The following is a 13,900-nucleotide window of genomic DNA, read 5'->3' on the forward strand; positions in this document are numbered from 1 at the left end:
TTTTGCTTTTCCACCTGACAAATTTGACAAAAAAGAGTCCACTTTGCTTGATTGCAAAATCATAGGTGCATCTAGCACAGATGTCCCTTCCCTCCTCTGCTCTAGAATGTGACCTGTGCAAAAGGCCTGGGGACTTCACAAAGGCAGCTCCCTCTGGAGGCTGGTGGGTACGAAAGGGCAGTGAGGAGAGAGGAGGGCAGGGGAGGGGGGACCAGGCAATAAGGAGCAGCTCCCAGCAAGCCATCTCCTCTGTGTCCTGTAGGCAGAGAGCAAGTCCCCAAGTCCTCAGTGTGCTCAGCCCTGAGTTCTCTGTGTCCTCTGGTCTCCAGACACCTGTCATTGTCCACTCACTGAATTTCAGGCTGTCAGAGACAGCTCAGGAAATACCACGTTTGTCTGGCCTCCTCTGGGGAGCAGCGACATTTTGTGCAAGAACAACCTGCCATCTAATTGCATCCGCCTCTCCTCCCAAGAGCGCCCGGCTGTGGTTGGAGCACCCGGTTGTGGTTGGAGACTTTGGGGCCAAATTTTGAGACACACTAGGGCATCTAGACTAGAAGTTAGAGGACTGTTATGTTCACATAGCTACTTGGGCAAGTATGCTAGGAAGTTGCTCTCAGCCTCAGTTTTTTCATCTGCAAAATGGGGTTTCCAAACTGTTTTATATGATTATCTTGAGGGCAAAGTGAGATCTCAGGTACAGAGCTTGGCACACAGTAGGTGCTCAACACTTGCTAGGATTCTTCTCTCTGGAGTCAAAACACCTGGATTCCAACCCATACTGTAGGTGACATCAGTAGATAATTTAACATCACCAAACCTCAAATTTCTCATGGAATATTAGGTTCTATCAGCTTTCCAGCCTTGTTCCGAGGGCTAAGTGGGTAAAATGCTTAGTCCCCAACCTGGCTCACAGTAGGTGTTCTATAAATGCTACTTATTATTATTGTTTAACGAACAGGTACTAAGTACCTGCATTGTGCTAAACATCAGCCACCCAAGTAAACTGAAGCCAGAGTGCAGCAGAGCCCTTGTTGCTCTTAGAATAATCGGCAACCGTTTCTGAGGAAAACAAGAACAATATTTATGTTGTGAGGGTTCACCTACCACTGGTGGTAACAGGAGGGGATACATCCTGAGGTGCAGGAGGGAACACGGAGACTCCGGAGGTAAAGTGGAATTGCAAAGCTGGGATTTTAACCCAGTTCTATAAAAAGACCCATGGATGTTGTGGGCATTTTGGTGCAGGATGTAAAAGCCCGTTAGGTGCCATCTTTCCTCCCTAGGGCTGGAAGTCCTCAGCTCCCACAGACAAGCTGTCACATGCCACTGGCAAGGTTTCACTAGAGGTCGCTTTTAGCCTGGGCTGGGCAGGGGCTAGGTAGCGGAAGTTTCCAGAATCCCTTAGACAAGCCACAGGAACCAGCACCTTCCACCCACCTTCAGGAGGCTCAATAGAGAAATGAAAAGGGCATAGTGGCAGTAGCAAAATACTAGAAAAAAAAATTTGAAAAGTAATGCAGGACTGTCTGCTTTCTATCTGAATTTAAGGATGACAATATTCAAACAGGTCTGAAGTCCGTTAGGCAGTCACAGGAGACCCTGGCTTCAGGGACTAGAGTTTTGAGGGCCTCAGTGGATAGAAGCCAATGAGCTGGAGTCACTCAGCTCAGCTCCCATATAAAGTCCTGACACCAGACGGGCCTTCGAAAGGGCCGTCGCTTCTCAGAACATGGGTTTCCTTGTCTGCAAAATGGGGGTTATGATGACCATATCTCCTAGGGTTCCCGCAAGGTCTCCCTGAGATTGCACAGGTGCTGTCAACAGACTCCTGCTGTGCACGGAAAGCCTGCTCTCCGGACCACCACAGGAGGGAGGGAGGGTACAGGTGGCCACATCCCCAAGGGGGTCTCAGAGCTGAGGACTGGGCACCCTTGCTATCTCTGCTCAGAGAGGCCCCAGCAGCACCTTCCAACAAACTTGAAACTGGAGGCATTAATTAAGTGTCCCCCACCCCCAGGGCATTCCCTGTGTCCCTGGTTTTAGATTCCCTCTCTCCCCGCCCCCACCTAACTTGGTCTCTATGTCCTAGAAACCAAAGTGCCCCAGCAGTGGCCCAAGCAGCAGAGGCGAACTTGGTTGCTTAGCATGCTGGTGCCCACCAGCGTACAGCACCACCTTCTCCAGCCCCGGGGACCCTGCTTCGGGGACCCTCCAGGGTTACCTTCCCCACCTCCAGCTAGAAGAGGGAAGGCCTGAAGGCCAGGTCTTTTCCTGCTACTTCCTCCAGCAGGGGCGAGGAATGGATTCTTCCCCAGTGGGGAGGAAGGAGGTAAGGGGTGTCCAGCCGACTCAAGTTCCAGGACCTCAAGAGTTTGAGTGCCTCCCGCCTCCCTTCCGGATGAGTCGTTGATCAATAGGGCTTGAGAGCAACGCCAATGCATTGCAGGTAGTGGGTAGCGCCTGAGGCCTGGAGGCTTTTAAAGGCAATCTGAGGTTCTCGCTCTGCTTGACGATTTGGCTTCTTAAAATCAGGGGAGTCTGGGTCAGCACAAATCTCTCTAATGAACCCGCGGCGGGTGGCGCTTTTCCAGGCTGTGATCTGAGTTCGGATCTGTGCTGGGCTCAGGCTTCACACGCCCAGCCCGCCCTGTCTTTGGGTGCACCTTACAGTCTAGAGGCAAGCTCGAGTCAGGGTGGACCTCTTGCGTCTGTCTTTTCAGCTTCTCAACTTTGATTATAAAATGGAAACCCAAGACCTTTCTGGGGACTTGATGGGGTGGAAGGTGGGGCCGGAAAGCAGCTCAAATACCCTGTTCAAATGTTTTCTCCCATTCCACCTCCTCTTTGCCCCTATTGGAAGCATACCAAACCGTTTAATAACTTACTCCTTAATTAGAGGCCGGCCTTGCTGAGAACAGTTGTTTCAACTGAAGTGAGGGCAGATACCACCAGTGGCTCCAATGCCATAGCAGGATATTCACAAGTTTGACAGATCAAGCCAGGCCTGGTTTCCAAATGATTTTGCCACCGTTGATACCGTTAAAGGAGGAGGAGAGCTGACAGTGGAGGTCATTGCTCCATGTCTGCCCTTTCCTCCAAAAGAGTGACACGTCTGATTAACCCCCATATCATTAGAAGGTACTTAATTAGATTTTTATCCGGGAATAGATTTTAAATGCTTTTAAAATGATAAATTGATAACTAGCTGTACGGAAGTCACCCCCCCCCCCCGCACTTTCTCTGGGACAGTCTTTAACCACTATTTTTACAGTTTCAGAAACCAAGATGCAGAGAGAAGCCACTGACTCAGGGACACACAGGAAGGGAACAATAGCACTGAACGGAGAACTGCCACGGGTGGCCCTGCGAGGCGGGAGAAAAGGCAGGGATGGCTGCAGCAATTCCGCGAGGACTTTGGAAGTCGGACTAAGGAAGTGGGCGCCTGGTCTGGGCGTCGCTGAGAGGAGACCTCCTAACGCGGTGGCTGCTGGGGTGGACTTGGCAGAGGAAAGCCGCTCTCGGACGGAGAAACCTTCACTTGGCGGGCACGCAGGCGCCTGGCCCTGGCCGTGGCTCTCCTGCCTGCGTCCACTGCGTTTCAGTTGTGCCCAGGCGAGATGAGGACTTTGTCTAGGGTTCTCTGGAACCTTCAGCCCAGGGACTAATTTAAGTCCTCCAGGAAGGCGAAGGCCACATTCTGCCGCCCCTAACCCGAGCACCCGCGGGCTGCCTTGAAGCCAGGCGCACGGCTTTCCACAGCAGGACTCGGGTGGCGGAAATGGCTCAGCTGGCGGCCGATCCCTCACCGCCGAGTCCTTGGACCCCGGGCGTCTCCGCCCCAGCTGCGCGCCACCCTTCCAGAAGCTGCCAAGGCCGACAGGCGAAGTGCCCGCCTCCGAGGAGCAGCGGGGCCACCGGGCCTCCCGCTCGAACTCCCGGCGGCCGCGACCAAGTGTCACCATTTCTGCACCGATGGCAAACGTGGCCCATCGCGCAAGTCCGTGAGGCAAGAGATCTGGGAGACCGAGTCCACCGCCTAAGCCGGTGCAGGAAGGCCCTTTCGCCCCACTGGGCCCCGGGAACCCAGAGTCGGGTGGCTGCAGGAGTCCCCGAGCGCCTCCAGCCTTCACTGGCCAAGCTCCATTCTCCCCGACACGCACCCCCAGCGCCCGCCGCTGCAGGGAGCGACTGCGTTGGGAACAAGAACGTCGGGCCGCCACGGCCACGCGCCCCAAGACCAGTCTCGGAACCTCTCTGAGCCATTTTGCGTCCGCCGTGCAAACTGGGGAGGGGCGGCCAAACCTGGCGGGTGTGCGAGTCGCGCGGAGCCCCCGCCCGGCCTTCGCAGTACCAGGAGCCGCTGAAGGGGCACCAGTCCCACTTGCAGAGGCGGGCGGTGCCCCCAAGTTCCCCGCGCCCCTTCTTGAGAGCGTCCCCAATCCCGGCCTCTACCAGTTGCACAGCCTCCGGAGGAGAGCGGAGCGAGGCCTAGCTCCCCGCGCCGGCCTGGAAGCCGCGCCCCGCCTTGCGGACGTCTTGGTCCAGGCCTGCCCGCCCGCGTACAGCCGCAGAGCCCGCGCGACTAGTGGGTGCGAGGCTGCCTCTGGTCTCCGGTCCTGCATCTGTAGAATGGGCGTGGCTTGGGAGCCGCGGGACCCCGGGCAGAGGAAGGCCCGGGGAAGCGGACGAGGCGACGTCTCCAGCTTGCCTAGACGCGCGCCGCTTCTGGCTCTCAATTCTCTCGGCCGCCAGCCTGGGAGCCCGCACACCCGCGGGCCTCCCGACGCTCCAGGACCTGAGGCTGGAGGGAATCGCTAAGGAGGCGCACCTTCCAGGCCTCCCGGACTCCTCCTAAGCTCGGCCTCCAGAGGGCTGGCGCGATCTGGACAGGAACGCGCCAGGAGCGGGGACCCGAGCGCCCTTAGACTCCCAGCAGAAACGACTGCCTGGCGCTGTCGCACGTCGGGAGACAGCGGTAAGCGCCACGCGGCCTTGCGCTTCTCGGCCACCGCTCCTACCCACTGGGGGCGCCCACACCGCTCTGGCCACACGTGAGGGCTCAGTCCTCTGACTCCAAGAGACCCCTCGCCTGGCTCTGGCTCGGCAAAGTGCTCAGAGACGGCGGGCACTGGGTGGAGGAGAGTCAGGCGCCCCGAGGGCCGCAGAGAACACGGGCTCCTCATCCCCTCGCCTGCCTGGACGCAGAGCGCAGGCGGACCTCTCCGCCAGACACCTTTTGTGCAAAGCGAGGGGCCTGAATAAAACAAAAAGACAATGTGGGTGTGTCCCCAAAGAGTTCTAAGAAACAGGAGCACCGCCCTGGCAAAAGAACACAAATAGCTTAGAAAAATAAAACAGTAGACCTTATTAGGAAGCAACAGAATTGAACGGAGGGGGACTGAGAAGTGACGCCAGGCCCCGAGGAAGGGGCTACTTAGCCAGCAAAGAAGGTCCCTCTCGTCCCTAAAGGGCCAACCTTTTCCGTAGGGCTTTTTGGCGAGAAAACAAATCATTTCAGGAAAACGCCCATGGAAAAAACCCGAAGCCCCGTGTCACCCCTGGTTCCTCCCTGTGTCTCTGAATATCCCCAGAGGCGCAGCTCCAGATTAGTCGGGCTTTGGGGTGAGGGCGAAGGCAGGAGAGCTGAGAGTTTGGGGGCGTGTTTCCTGGCCGCCCTCCCCTTCCTCCAGCCCTGCAGGTGCACACAGTCTTTCGGCCCGCGTATAACGAAGACGCCCAAACACCACGCCCGCAGGAAGGCGCGGGGCGGTGAAGTGAGGCGCCCGGGGCTGCCCCGGGGCCTCTGGGCATCGCCCCGAAAAAGCGCTTGGCCCTGGGGAGCTACTGGCAGCCAGGCCTGGAGGAGGGAGAGAGAGGCAGAAAAGGAAGGAAAAAGAGACAAAGTCAGAACCAGAAGCAAAGAGTTTCTGGGAGAGGAGGAACCAGGACAGAAAGAGAGAATGCGGGTGGAGGAGAAGGCAGACCGGGAGAGGCCGAGAGAGGAGAAGATGCAACAAAGAGACGGGCTCAGAGGAGTTAAAACAGAGAGGGGACCACACGGACAAGCAAAACTATGAGGAACGGAAAGAGATAAAGTAATCCAAGACCGAGAGTAACAAGCCAAGAAAGTAGAGAATGGCGGAGAGACAGAAAAAAGGAGGCCAAAAACAAGAAAGTCTTCTAAAAGAAACAATGATTAAAAAACAAAAACAACAACAAAAAAAGGGGGTAGGAGAAAAATTTACGGCCGCCTTGGGTGTATGCTTGTCGTTGTTAGAAGGGGCCTCCTGCGCCCGATCTCGCAATCCCGAAACTTCCAACCTCCCAGCAGCTGTAGACTTGGGAGGACGCGGCCGAGCGGCTGTCCCCCGCAGGCTTTGGGTTTCGGGTGTTCCGGGCGCCCCGCCCCCTCCGGTCCAGTGAAGGCTGCAGTGACGTCACAGGACGTCACACCCCACCTGGGGTCTCTTGCGAGCCGGGACCCTGGGGTTGTGCTCTGCGCTCGCTCCCCAGGCGTTTGGACACCCGGGACGTGCACCCGCTCTGCGCTCACAGTGCCAGAGTCAGGTCTGGGAGTCAGGCCCGCGGCCTCCTTGAGGCCCAGCTGGAAAGTCCAAAGTGGGCTCTGGGATGTTAGAAGGCTCCGTGTTTTCTCCTGCCTTCCCAGAAGTTCGATGCTATTCCGTGTTCCTCCCGCCAGGAGAATGTGACCCGGGGGTGGCCTAGATACCAGCCCAGGCCTGGCCTGTCTCTCCTGAGCTCTCCTCCCCGCTGGTCTTTGACCTTTCGGCCTCTAGTGGCTTCCTCACGTCCCCTACCCATCCCGCGCGCACCCGGCTGCGGGCGGCGGACACGGACTGACCTGCACTGCGCATCCTCCGCGGGGCCCCGGGGCTGGGGTTGGAGTTGAGGCGAACACCGGAGAACCTCGCAGAAGTGGACGCGCCCCGCGCACCACCGCTCGGCTGCTACCGCGCAAGGCCGGGGGTCGCAGAGCATTATTGGAACGAAAACGAAATAAAAGCGGCGTTAAGTGAAATAGCTAACTTTTTTATTAAATAAAACGACTTAAATAAAAGGAACGGAAAAGGAGAGGCGTGAACCCAGGCTAAACCCAGGGTGCCCCGGCCCCTGGCGCTTCCCCCAACCGCCAGGTCGGCTGCCCCTCCTCCAGCGGCCCCTGCAGGGGAAGCAGGTGGCCGGTTTCTAAAGAAAAAAGCCAAAACTTTTTATTATTTACACGTTTGGGCAAAAGTACAAAGTATAATACAGGCGCCCAGCCCGGGGGTGCGGGCGGGGGGCGGAGAAACGTAAGGCGCTTTCTTTGTCAGGCCCGGGCCTGGGCGGACGGGGCGCGGGGCGGGGGCTCGGATTGTGCAGCCGCGCGGAGCCCGGCCCAGCCCCCTTGGTGGCCGGCCTGTGTGCGGCCGCGCCCCGGGGCCTACTCGAGCTTGGCGGCCCCTTCCCCTTTCGGCCCCGGTTCCCCCCCAGCCCGGCTGAGGGTCCAGGGCGCCCCGCCAGGTGGGGCGGCGATCCGTGGCGACGTGGAACGCTGGTGGCTCACACCAGTGAGGTGACGGCGGGGACCTTGGAACTATCCTCCTCCCAGGGTTGCAGATTCTGCAGAGCAAAGAGCGATGAGTTGTGCAGGCAGAGCGGGTCGGGCTGGATGGAGTCGTTGAGGCTCTTTTGGAAGGCGTCGTGTTGCAGCTGCAGCATGAGCCGGCTCGCCTGCTGCCGCTCCGCCTCCCTCTCCTCCGCCGTCTGCCGCCTGCACCGGGGGAGGGAGAGGGACAGTGCTGTCAAGCTCCCGGCACCGCGGGGCCACCGGCGGGGCCCCAGCGCTCCCGGGAGCGGAGGCCAGCCAGGAACCTCGAGGCACAGAGCCCGCCTGTCGCGGGGCTCGACACGCCGGGGCCTGCGCGTAGGGACACTGGACCCCGACCGTTTGTTTTTGTTGTGCACCGCCGGGGCGCCGGGAGGGAACGCTGCCCGACACCCACCTGCACGCTCGGATACTGCGGCTTCGCCAACAATAAAGACCGTTTCTTTCGCGGGGTAACAAGGGAAGGGCGTGTGTGTAACTGACTCGGCCCTGCCGGCAGCAGGGTCACGGGGATCCGCGGATGGACGAACTGGCTGTGCACAGCCAGCGCGGTCCCCCGGAGGGTCGGTCTGATCCCGTTCTCCCAGGCCCTGCTGGGAACCCCTTTCCGGGGCTCCATGGCTTCGCATTTATCGGTTAGATCGAAAAAAGGCTTGGATAAAATGGGGCTGGAATGGGGACTCAAGCTGAAGGGGGCCGCCAGCCCTCGGGGACAGTTGGAAATCCGAGAGGGTGGAGCAGAATGGGGGAGAGAGGGAGCATGGGAGGCCCGTGTGTGTGTGTGTGTGTGTGTGTGTGTGTGTGTGTGTGTGTGGCGAGGGCAGGTGAGGGGGACCCGAGTGGGTGCAGGGATGGAACAAGGGACTCGGGAGAGATGCAGATGGAGAAGGAAGAGGAGCCGAGGCGTGGAAGAGACGGAGACAGCAACAAGCCAGGAAGGCGGCCGGGTGGGGAAGAAATGTGGCAGGGCGAGGGTGGGCACAGCCCTCGGGGGAGCGGCAGGGAGGCGCGCGGGTAAGTGGGGAGAGCCGGGCAGCCGCGCGGGGCGGGGCAGGTGCCAGGTGGGCCGGGCCGGGCCTCTCTCACCGCCACTTGGTCCTCCGGTTTTGGAACCAGGTCTTGACCTGCGCGTCTGTCATTTTGAGGGACTTGGCGAGCGCCGCCCTCTCGGCCGAGGCCAGGTACTTCTGGCGATGGAAGCGCTTTTCCAGCTCGCAGATCTGCACCCGGGAAAAGGATGTCCGAGGCTTCTTGCGCTTGGGCGGCGTCCGGTTCTGGTAGGGGTGGCCGATGCGCCGGGTCACCGTGAAGGGCGTGAGCGCGGCGGCCGCTGCGGAGACACATGAGGCCCCCTGAAGCCCGGCCCGGCTCGGCCACCGTCAGGCCTCGTGTGGACCGGCGGGGCCCCGCTGGACAGAGTACTCCGGTGTTTTGCGGGTCCCCAGCGGCACCAGACCAGTCGGGAGAAGCCCCCGCCCCCGTCCTCCTTCCCCGGGACGCCGGTTTATTTTCCCGCGACTCTCCGATTCCCCTCCCCGCCAAGGCGGACTGGGGCCCTGGACACTGAGGCCTCCGCCGCGCTTGGCCTCTGGAATCGTTTCCGGGAGTGGAGCGCATAGGGCGCGGCTCCTCTGGCCCCGGGAGGGCCGAGGCCTGGCCTGTTCACCCGTTCTGCTCACCTGTGAAGCGGTCTTTCACAAAGCGGCGGCTGCTCTCCATCCAGGGGAAATTGAGGCCGCCCAGACTGGAGACTGTGGGCACGGAGGGCATGGCGGGCAGCGCGCTGGGCAGAGGCGGCGGCACGGCCCCGGGCAGCGGCCTGTGCGCTGGCACCCGGATCACGCCGGCGGGCGCTAGGCTCAGGTTGACACTGTAAGATCCCGCGTCCTCGAACGGCGCGCCGAGGCCGGCAAAGGAGGCGGGCAGAGACGGATATGTGGCGCCCGGACGGCCCCCGGGGGGCCCTCCCAGGTAGCTGGCGCCGTCGGGGCCCCGCGGGGCGGGTGCGCTGTCCTGGTCCGGGCTGTTGAGGATCTGGTCGATGCCGAAACTGATGGGCTCGTGCGGGTGCGGGGTCTGCGCGCTGGCGGGCGCCTCCATCCTGGGTGGGCGGAAGGGCTGGGCCGGGCTGGGCGGGGAGGCGGCTGGATCCCCGTTACCGCGCGGCCATGGAGCGCCCGGCGCCTCTCGTCGCACTGAAACTTTGCCAAGAGTGCGCGGGCCCGACAGGCTCTGTGTCATCTTTCTTGAACCGAACCTGGAGTTTCCGCTGCTAATTCCTCTCCCGCCGCAGCCATTGGCTGCGATCAACAAGCCTCTCTTCTCTCATTGGCTCCCGGCTTTCAATAAAGGCCTAATTCATGGAAATAGGAGCTTAGGGACTGTTCCAAGGTGACATCATTTTAACAAACGAACAATAGGTCAAATTTATTAGCCGGGATAATGGGCGGCGGATATTAGCGCCCGAACCGCAGCCTCCCCAACCCGAAATCTAACGAAGCTGCAATTAGCAGACGCTCCCCGCTCCTCCGGGCCGGGCCGCTTCCTGGCCGCCGCGTGCGGCGGGCTGGGCGCTCTGCTCGCGAAATTCTTCAGCCGAGGGGGTTTTCGTTTTCTTCTCAAATGTTTCATCTGAGCAAAAACCAACCCAAACGCGTCTTTTCAGTTACGATGGCGTTGCAACCCCGGAACGCTCCTGCGACACCCGCGCAGCCCCTCGGACCCGGCCTCCGCCGAGCAACGAAAGGGGCGCATCCCCGGGCGCGAGCTCCGCGCGCCCCGAGCGCCGGGTGAGGGGAGCACCGTGGCGACTCCACGCGACCGAGGACACCGACCCGCGTGGGGAGAATTCGCCCCAGCTGGGGCTTCGGCCGCGGCGTCGCGGCCACTTTGGAGACGCTCCCTGGCTCCGGCCAGGCGGACCGAGGCGTGACTTGCAGGTGCCCACGCGTGCGGGACGGGCTGGGCGGGGGACCCGAGAGCAACCAGTGGGGAGCGGAGATCCGGCCGCTCGAAATTCGTTGCCAGAGAGATGGGGCTGTGGTCGCGCGAGGCGACCCGTCCGAGGTTCGGCAGGTTCCGGGACCTCGGATTCCCGAGTGGCAAAGGCAGGGGCGGCTCGTGTTTGGAGCGGACCGCGGGATTGTCCAGGCGATGCGACCCGCCAGCCCCTCCCGGCTGCCGCCCAGCCGGGGCGGGGACCACTCCCTGTACTGCCGGCGTCCCTGGGGACTCTGCAGCGGGCCGGGGGCACAGTGCACAGAATCGCCCGCGGGGCGGTCACCTTCCGTCCAGCCGGGGGAGACGCACAATTGTTTTCCTGCGGCTGTTTCTAAAATCGTTAGTGGCCGCCGCCGGGTCTCCCCTCTGGCCCGGCCTCTTCCTAGCGCTCCGGGTCTGCGGACCATGGCGAGAGCGGGCATTTGCTGTTGGCCAGGGTGTGTTCAAATTTGGGTCGGTCACTTCCTAACTGAGTAACCTTGAGCAAGTGACTCCGTCTTTTTAGGCTCTCTTTTTTTTTTTTTTTTTTTTTTTAATGGAAAATAATGTGCGCATTGCCAGATGTTGGTGAGCTGTGAGCAAGATGTTGACGGAGTGCAGAGCACAGGTCCTGGCACACAGGGGCATGGGCAGCCGCCACTGTCCTCCCAACCCTCCTCCCAGCGTGGTGGTTGGTGTATTACTGTCAGGGTCCTTGTTTTATTTTCTTCCTAGTTTTCTTTTATTTGTAGAGGCTCAGTATCTTGGAGAGAAAGATTTATTTGTCCACTGGTGGGGTCAGTTTGAGAGATCAGGAGGCTGTAGGTTGGGGACTCCTCCTTTCTGCTCCCCAAAATCCAGGGGGTCAGCATTTGCATGCAGAATGTCCTGGCCTGGGTCTGGAGTTAAGTCATTTGCCTGCTGTGTGACCTTGGGCAAGTTGCTGGCCTTTGCAGAATCTCTGCTTTGGGTGGAGATTGTAAGACCTGGGAACAGCGAGGGCAGGATGCCTGGGGGCTTGGCTAGGGTCCCTCATCCGTGCTGGGACAAGCACCCTCAGATGGGGTCCATATCACTGTCCCGGCTCTCCGGGTTGGGGCCTGTGCTTCTAACTCAGGCACCCCAGGGGCAGTCAGAGGGATGTGGGGTCCCTTTCTGCCCCTCCTGGAGACTCATTTTCCTTATTTGTAAAACAGAGGGTGGTGGCCACCCCCAGGGTGGCTGTGAGGACTGAAGCAGAGACGTCTATGGCAGAGCTGGGGCAGCTCTGGCGGTGACATAATCCCTCTGATAGCAAGCGTTGTCCCTGTCCGTGGAGCTCAGTGCCAGACGGTGGACCCTGTCCTTCGCAACAGCCCTGTGAGGAAGGGGCCTGTGCACCCAGTTGTTTTTTATTTACTAAATTAACCAGCAAATTGTTCCAGGGACCCAATATTTGGCTGGGGAGGGAGCTGAGGCTGAGTTTGCTACGGGCCCACGTGGGGCTGGAGCCGGCACCTCACTGCCCCCCCCCCCCCCCCCCCCCCCCCCCCCCCGTCCCTCCCAGCTGCCAGGCCCTGCTCTTGCCACTTCCAGGCCCTGTTAAAACAGGATCGCGAGGCCCACCCCCAAGAGGCCTGTGGCACAGAATTAAGGAGAAGGATGGGCCCCTGATTAAGCAGTTGGTTCCCACGGCAGTTTGCCAGCCGGGGACACAGAAGTCATGTCGTCTTTGTGCCTGTCTAGTAGAGAAGCAGTCCCAGCCTCATGGAGGAAGTGAGCTGGTGTGGGTAAAAGCCCTGAACCCAGTGCCCGGTGTGGGTTAGGGCTCTGTCTCACTGATTGGGTCTCAGCTTCCTGAGGCCCCTTGTCCCTCAGTCATCTGACTACAGGACCTTTGGGCCACTGATCACAAATCTCATTTCCATGGCAAACAGAAGCAGCAGTTTGGTGGCTCAGGAAGGTCAATAAGTTGGGGAAAGCAGAGGTCTAGGTCAGTGACTCTTCTATTTGTGTGTGTGAGGGGTACCAGGAACTGAACTCAGAGACACCCGACCACTGAGCCACATTCTCAGCCCTAGTTTGTATTTTATTTAGAGTCAGGGTCTCACTGCATTGCTTAGTACCCCTGTTCTGCTGAAGCTGGCTTTGAACCCACGATCCTCCTGTCTCAGTCTTCCGAGATGCTGGGATCACAGGCGTGTGCCAGCACAACTGGCTTAGGCCAGTGGTTCTTGAAGTGAGTTCTGTACCCCCCGGGAGTTTCTCAGACATGCACCTTCCTGGATGCCAGCCCAGGCCCAAGGAATCAGAAACTCTGGGGCAGGTCTCAGCAACCTGTGTTTAACAAGTCCTCCAGGTGCTTCTGACGCCTGCTCAAGTCTGGAAACCAGTGCCTAGAATATTGTCCATCTCATCGTAGTTTTCTAATTTATTCTTCTGACACTTGGAAATCTCGCGTAATTTGAAACTCTCGCGTGACTACTAACACCCTCTGCTTTTCATTCGGAGTTGTGTTTGAGCCTTCTCTTGATCACCTTGCTAAAGCCATGGCTTATCTTATTGGTCCTTAAAAAATGCCCTTGATTTCATTATCTATGTTGTGTCATCTCTCCTGAGTGTTTAATTTTTTTCAAATTAATTTCTTCTTTCTTTGAATTGAAAATTTATGTTGCCATTTTTCTTTCTTTTTAAAAATAAATGCATCAAAAGCTATACATTTTCCTGTGAGCACTGGCTTGACCAAATAAGTTTTGATATGATATGCCAGCATAGGCACATGCTATAATCCCAGAGACTCAGGAGGCTAAGGCAGGAGGATCACGAGTTCAAAGCCAGCCTCAGCAACTTAGCGAGAACCTCAAAAGAAGAAAAGGGCTGCAGGGAGGGGCTGGGAATGTAGCTCAGTGGTGAGCACGGTTGTATTTAATTACCAGTACCAGAAAAAAAGTTTTGACATGTATTTGGTGTCTCTGATATTGTGCTTATTTGCTGCCTCGTGTCTCTGCTATCAACTAAACGATGAGAAAGACACACCGAAAGAGAGCTTGGAAAATCAAATTCCAAGAACTCGGGGAACCGGGGCAAGGCCTGCTGGGGATGCAGAAGCTTCTAGGCCACAGCACACCTGCTGCTAGGCCCCTTGGGGGAAGCTGGTGGAGGCCTTCCTGGGAATCAGGTAGGAGAGGGCAGGGCTTCTGGGAGAGGCAGGATGCTGGGATTTCCAACTGGCCAATGAACTGGGATGCGGGAGGCCCAGATTCCTCCAGGTTAACTCCGGCACTGGCTTGTGTGTGAACTGGGATTCAACTGCCCTGCCTGTGAAGTGGGGTA

At 58.9% G+C, this 13,900-nt stretch overlaps 1 protein-coding gene across 1 annotated transcript; it reads right to left on the minus strand.

The window, feature by feature from the left end:
* Positions 1–7,055: 7,055 nt before the first annotated feature.
* TLX3 (T cell leukemia homeobox 3) lies at positions 7,056–9,850 on the minus strand (the record flags this gene model as incomplete). Its single annotated transcript, XM_079145441.1, has 3 exons — positions 7,056–7,774; positions 8,696–8,939; positions 9,289–9,850. 3 exons carry the CDS (start codon positions 9,848–9,850, stop codon positions 7,564–7,566), a joined length of 1,017 nt encoding a protein of 338 aa, XP_079001567.1. The 3' UTR covers positions 7,056–7,563.
* Between the last annotated feature and the right edge of the window lie 4,050 nt (positions 9,851–13,900).

Source organism: Sciurus vulgaris (assembly GCF_902686455.1).
Source record: "Sciurus vulgaris genome assembly, chromosome: 6".
Classification (NCBI taxonomy): domain Eukaryota; kingdom Metazoa; phylum Chordata; class Mammalia; order Rodentia; family Sciuridae; genus Sciurus; species Sciurus vulgaris.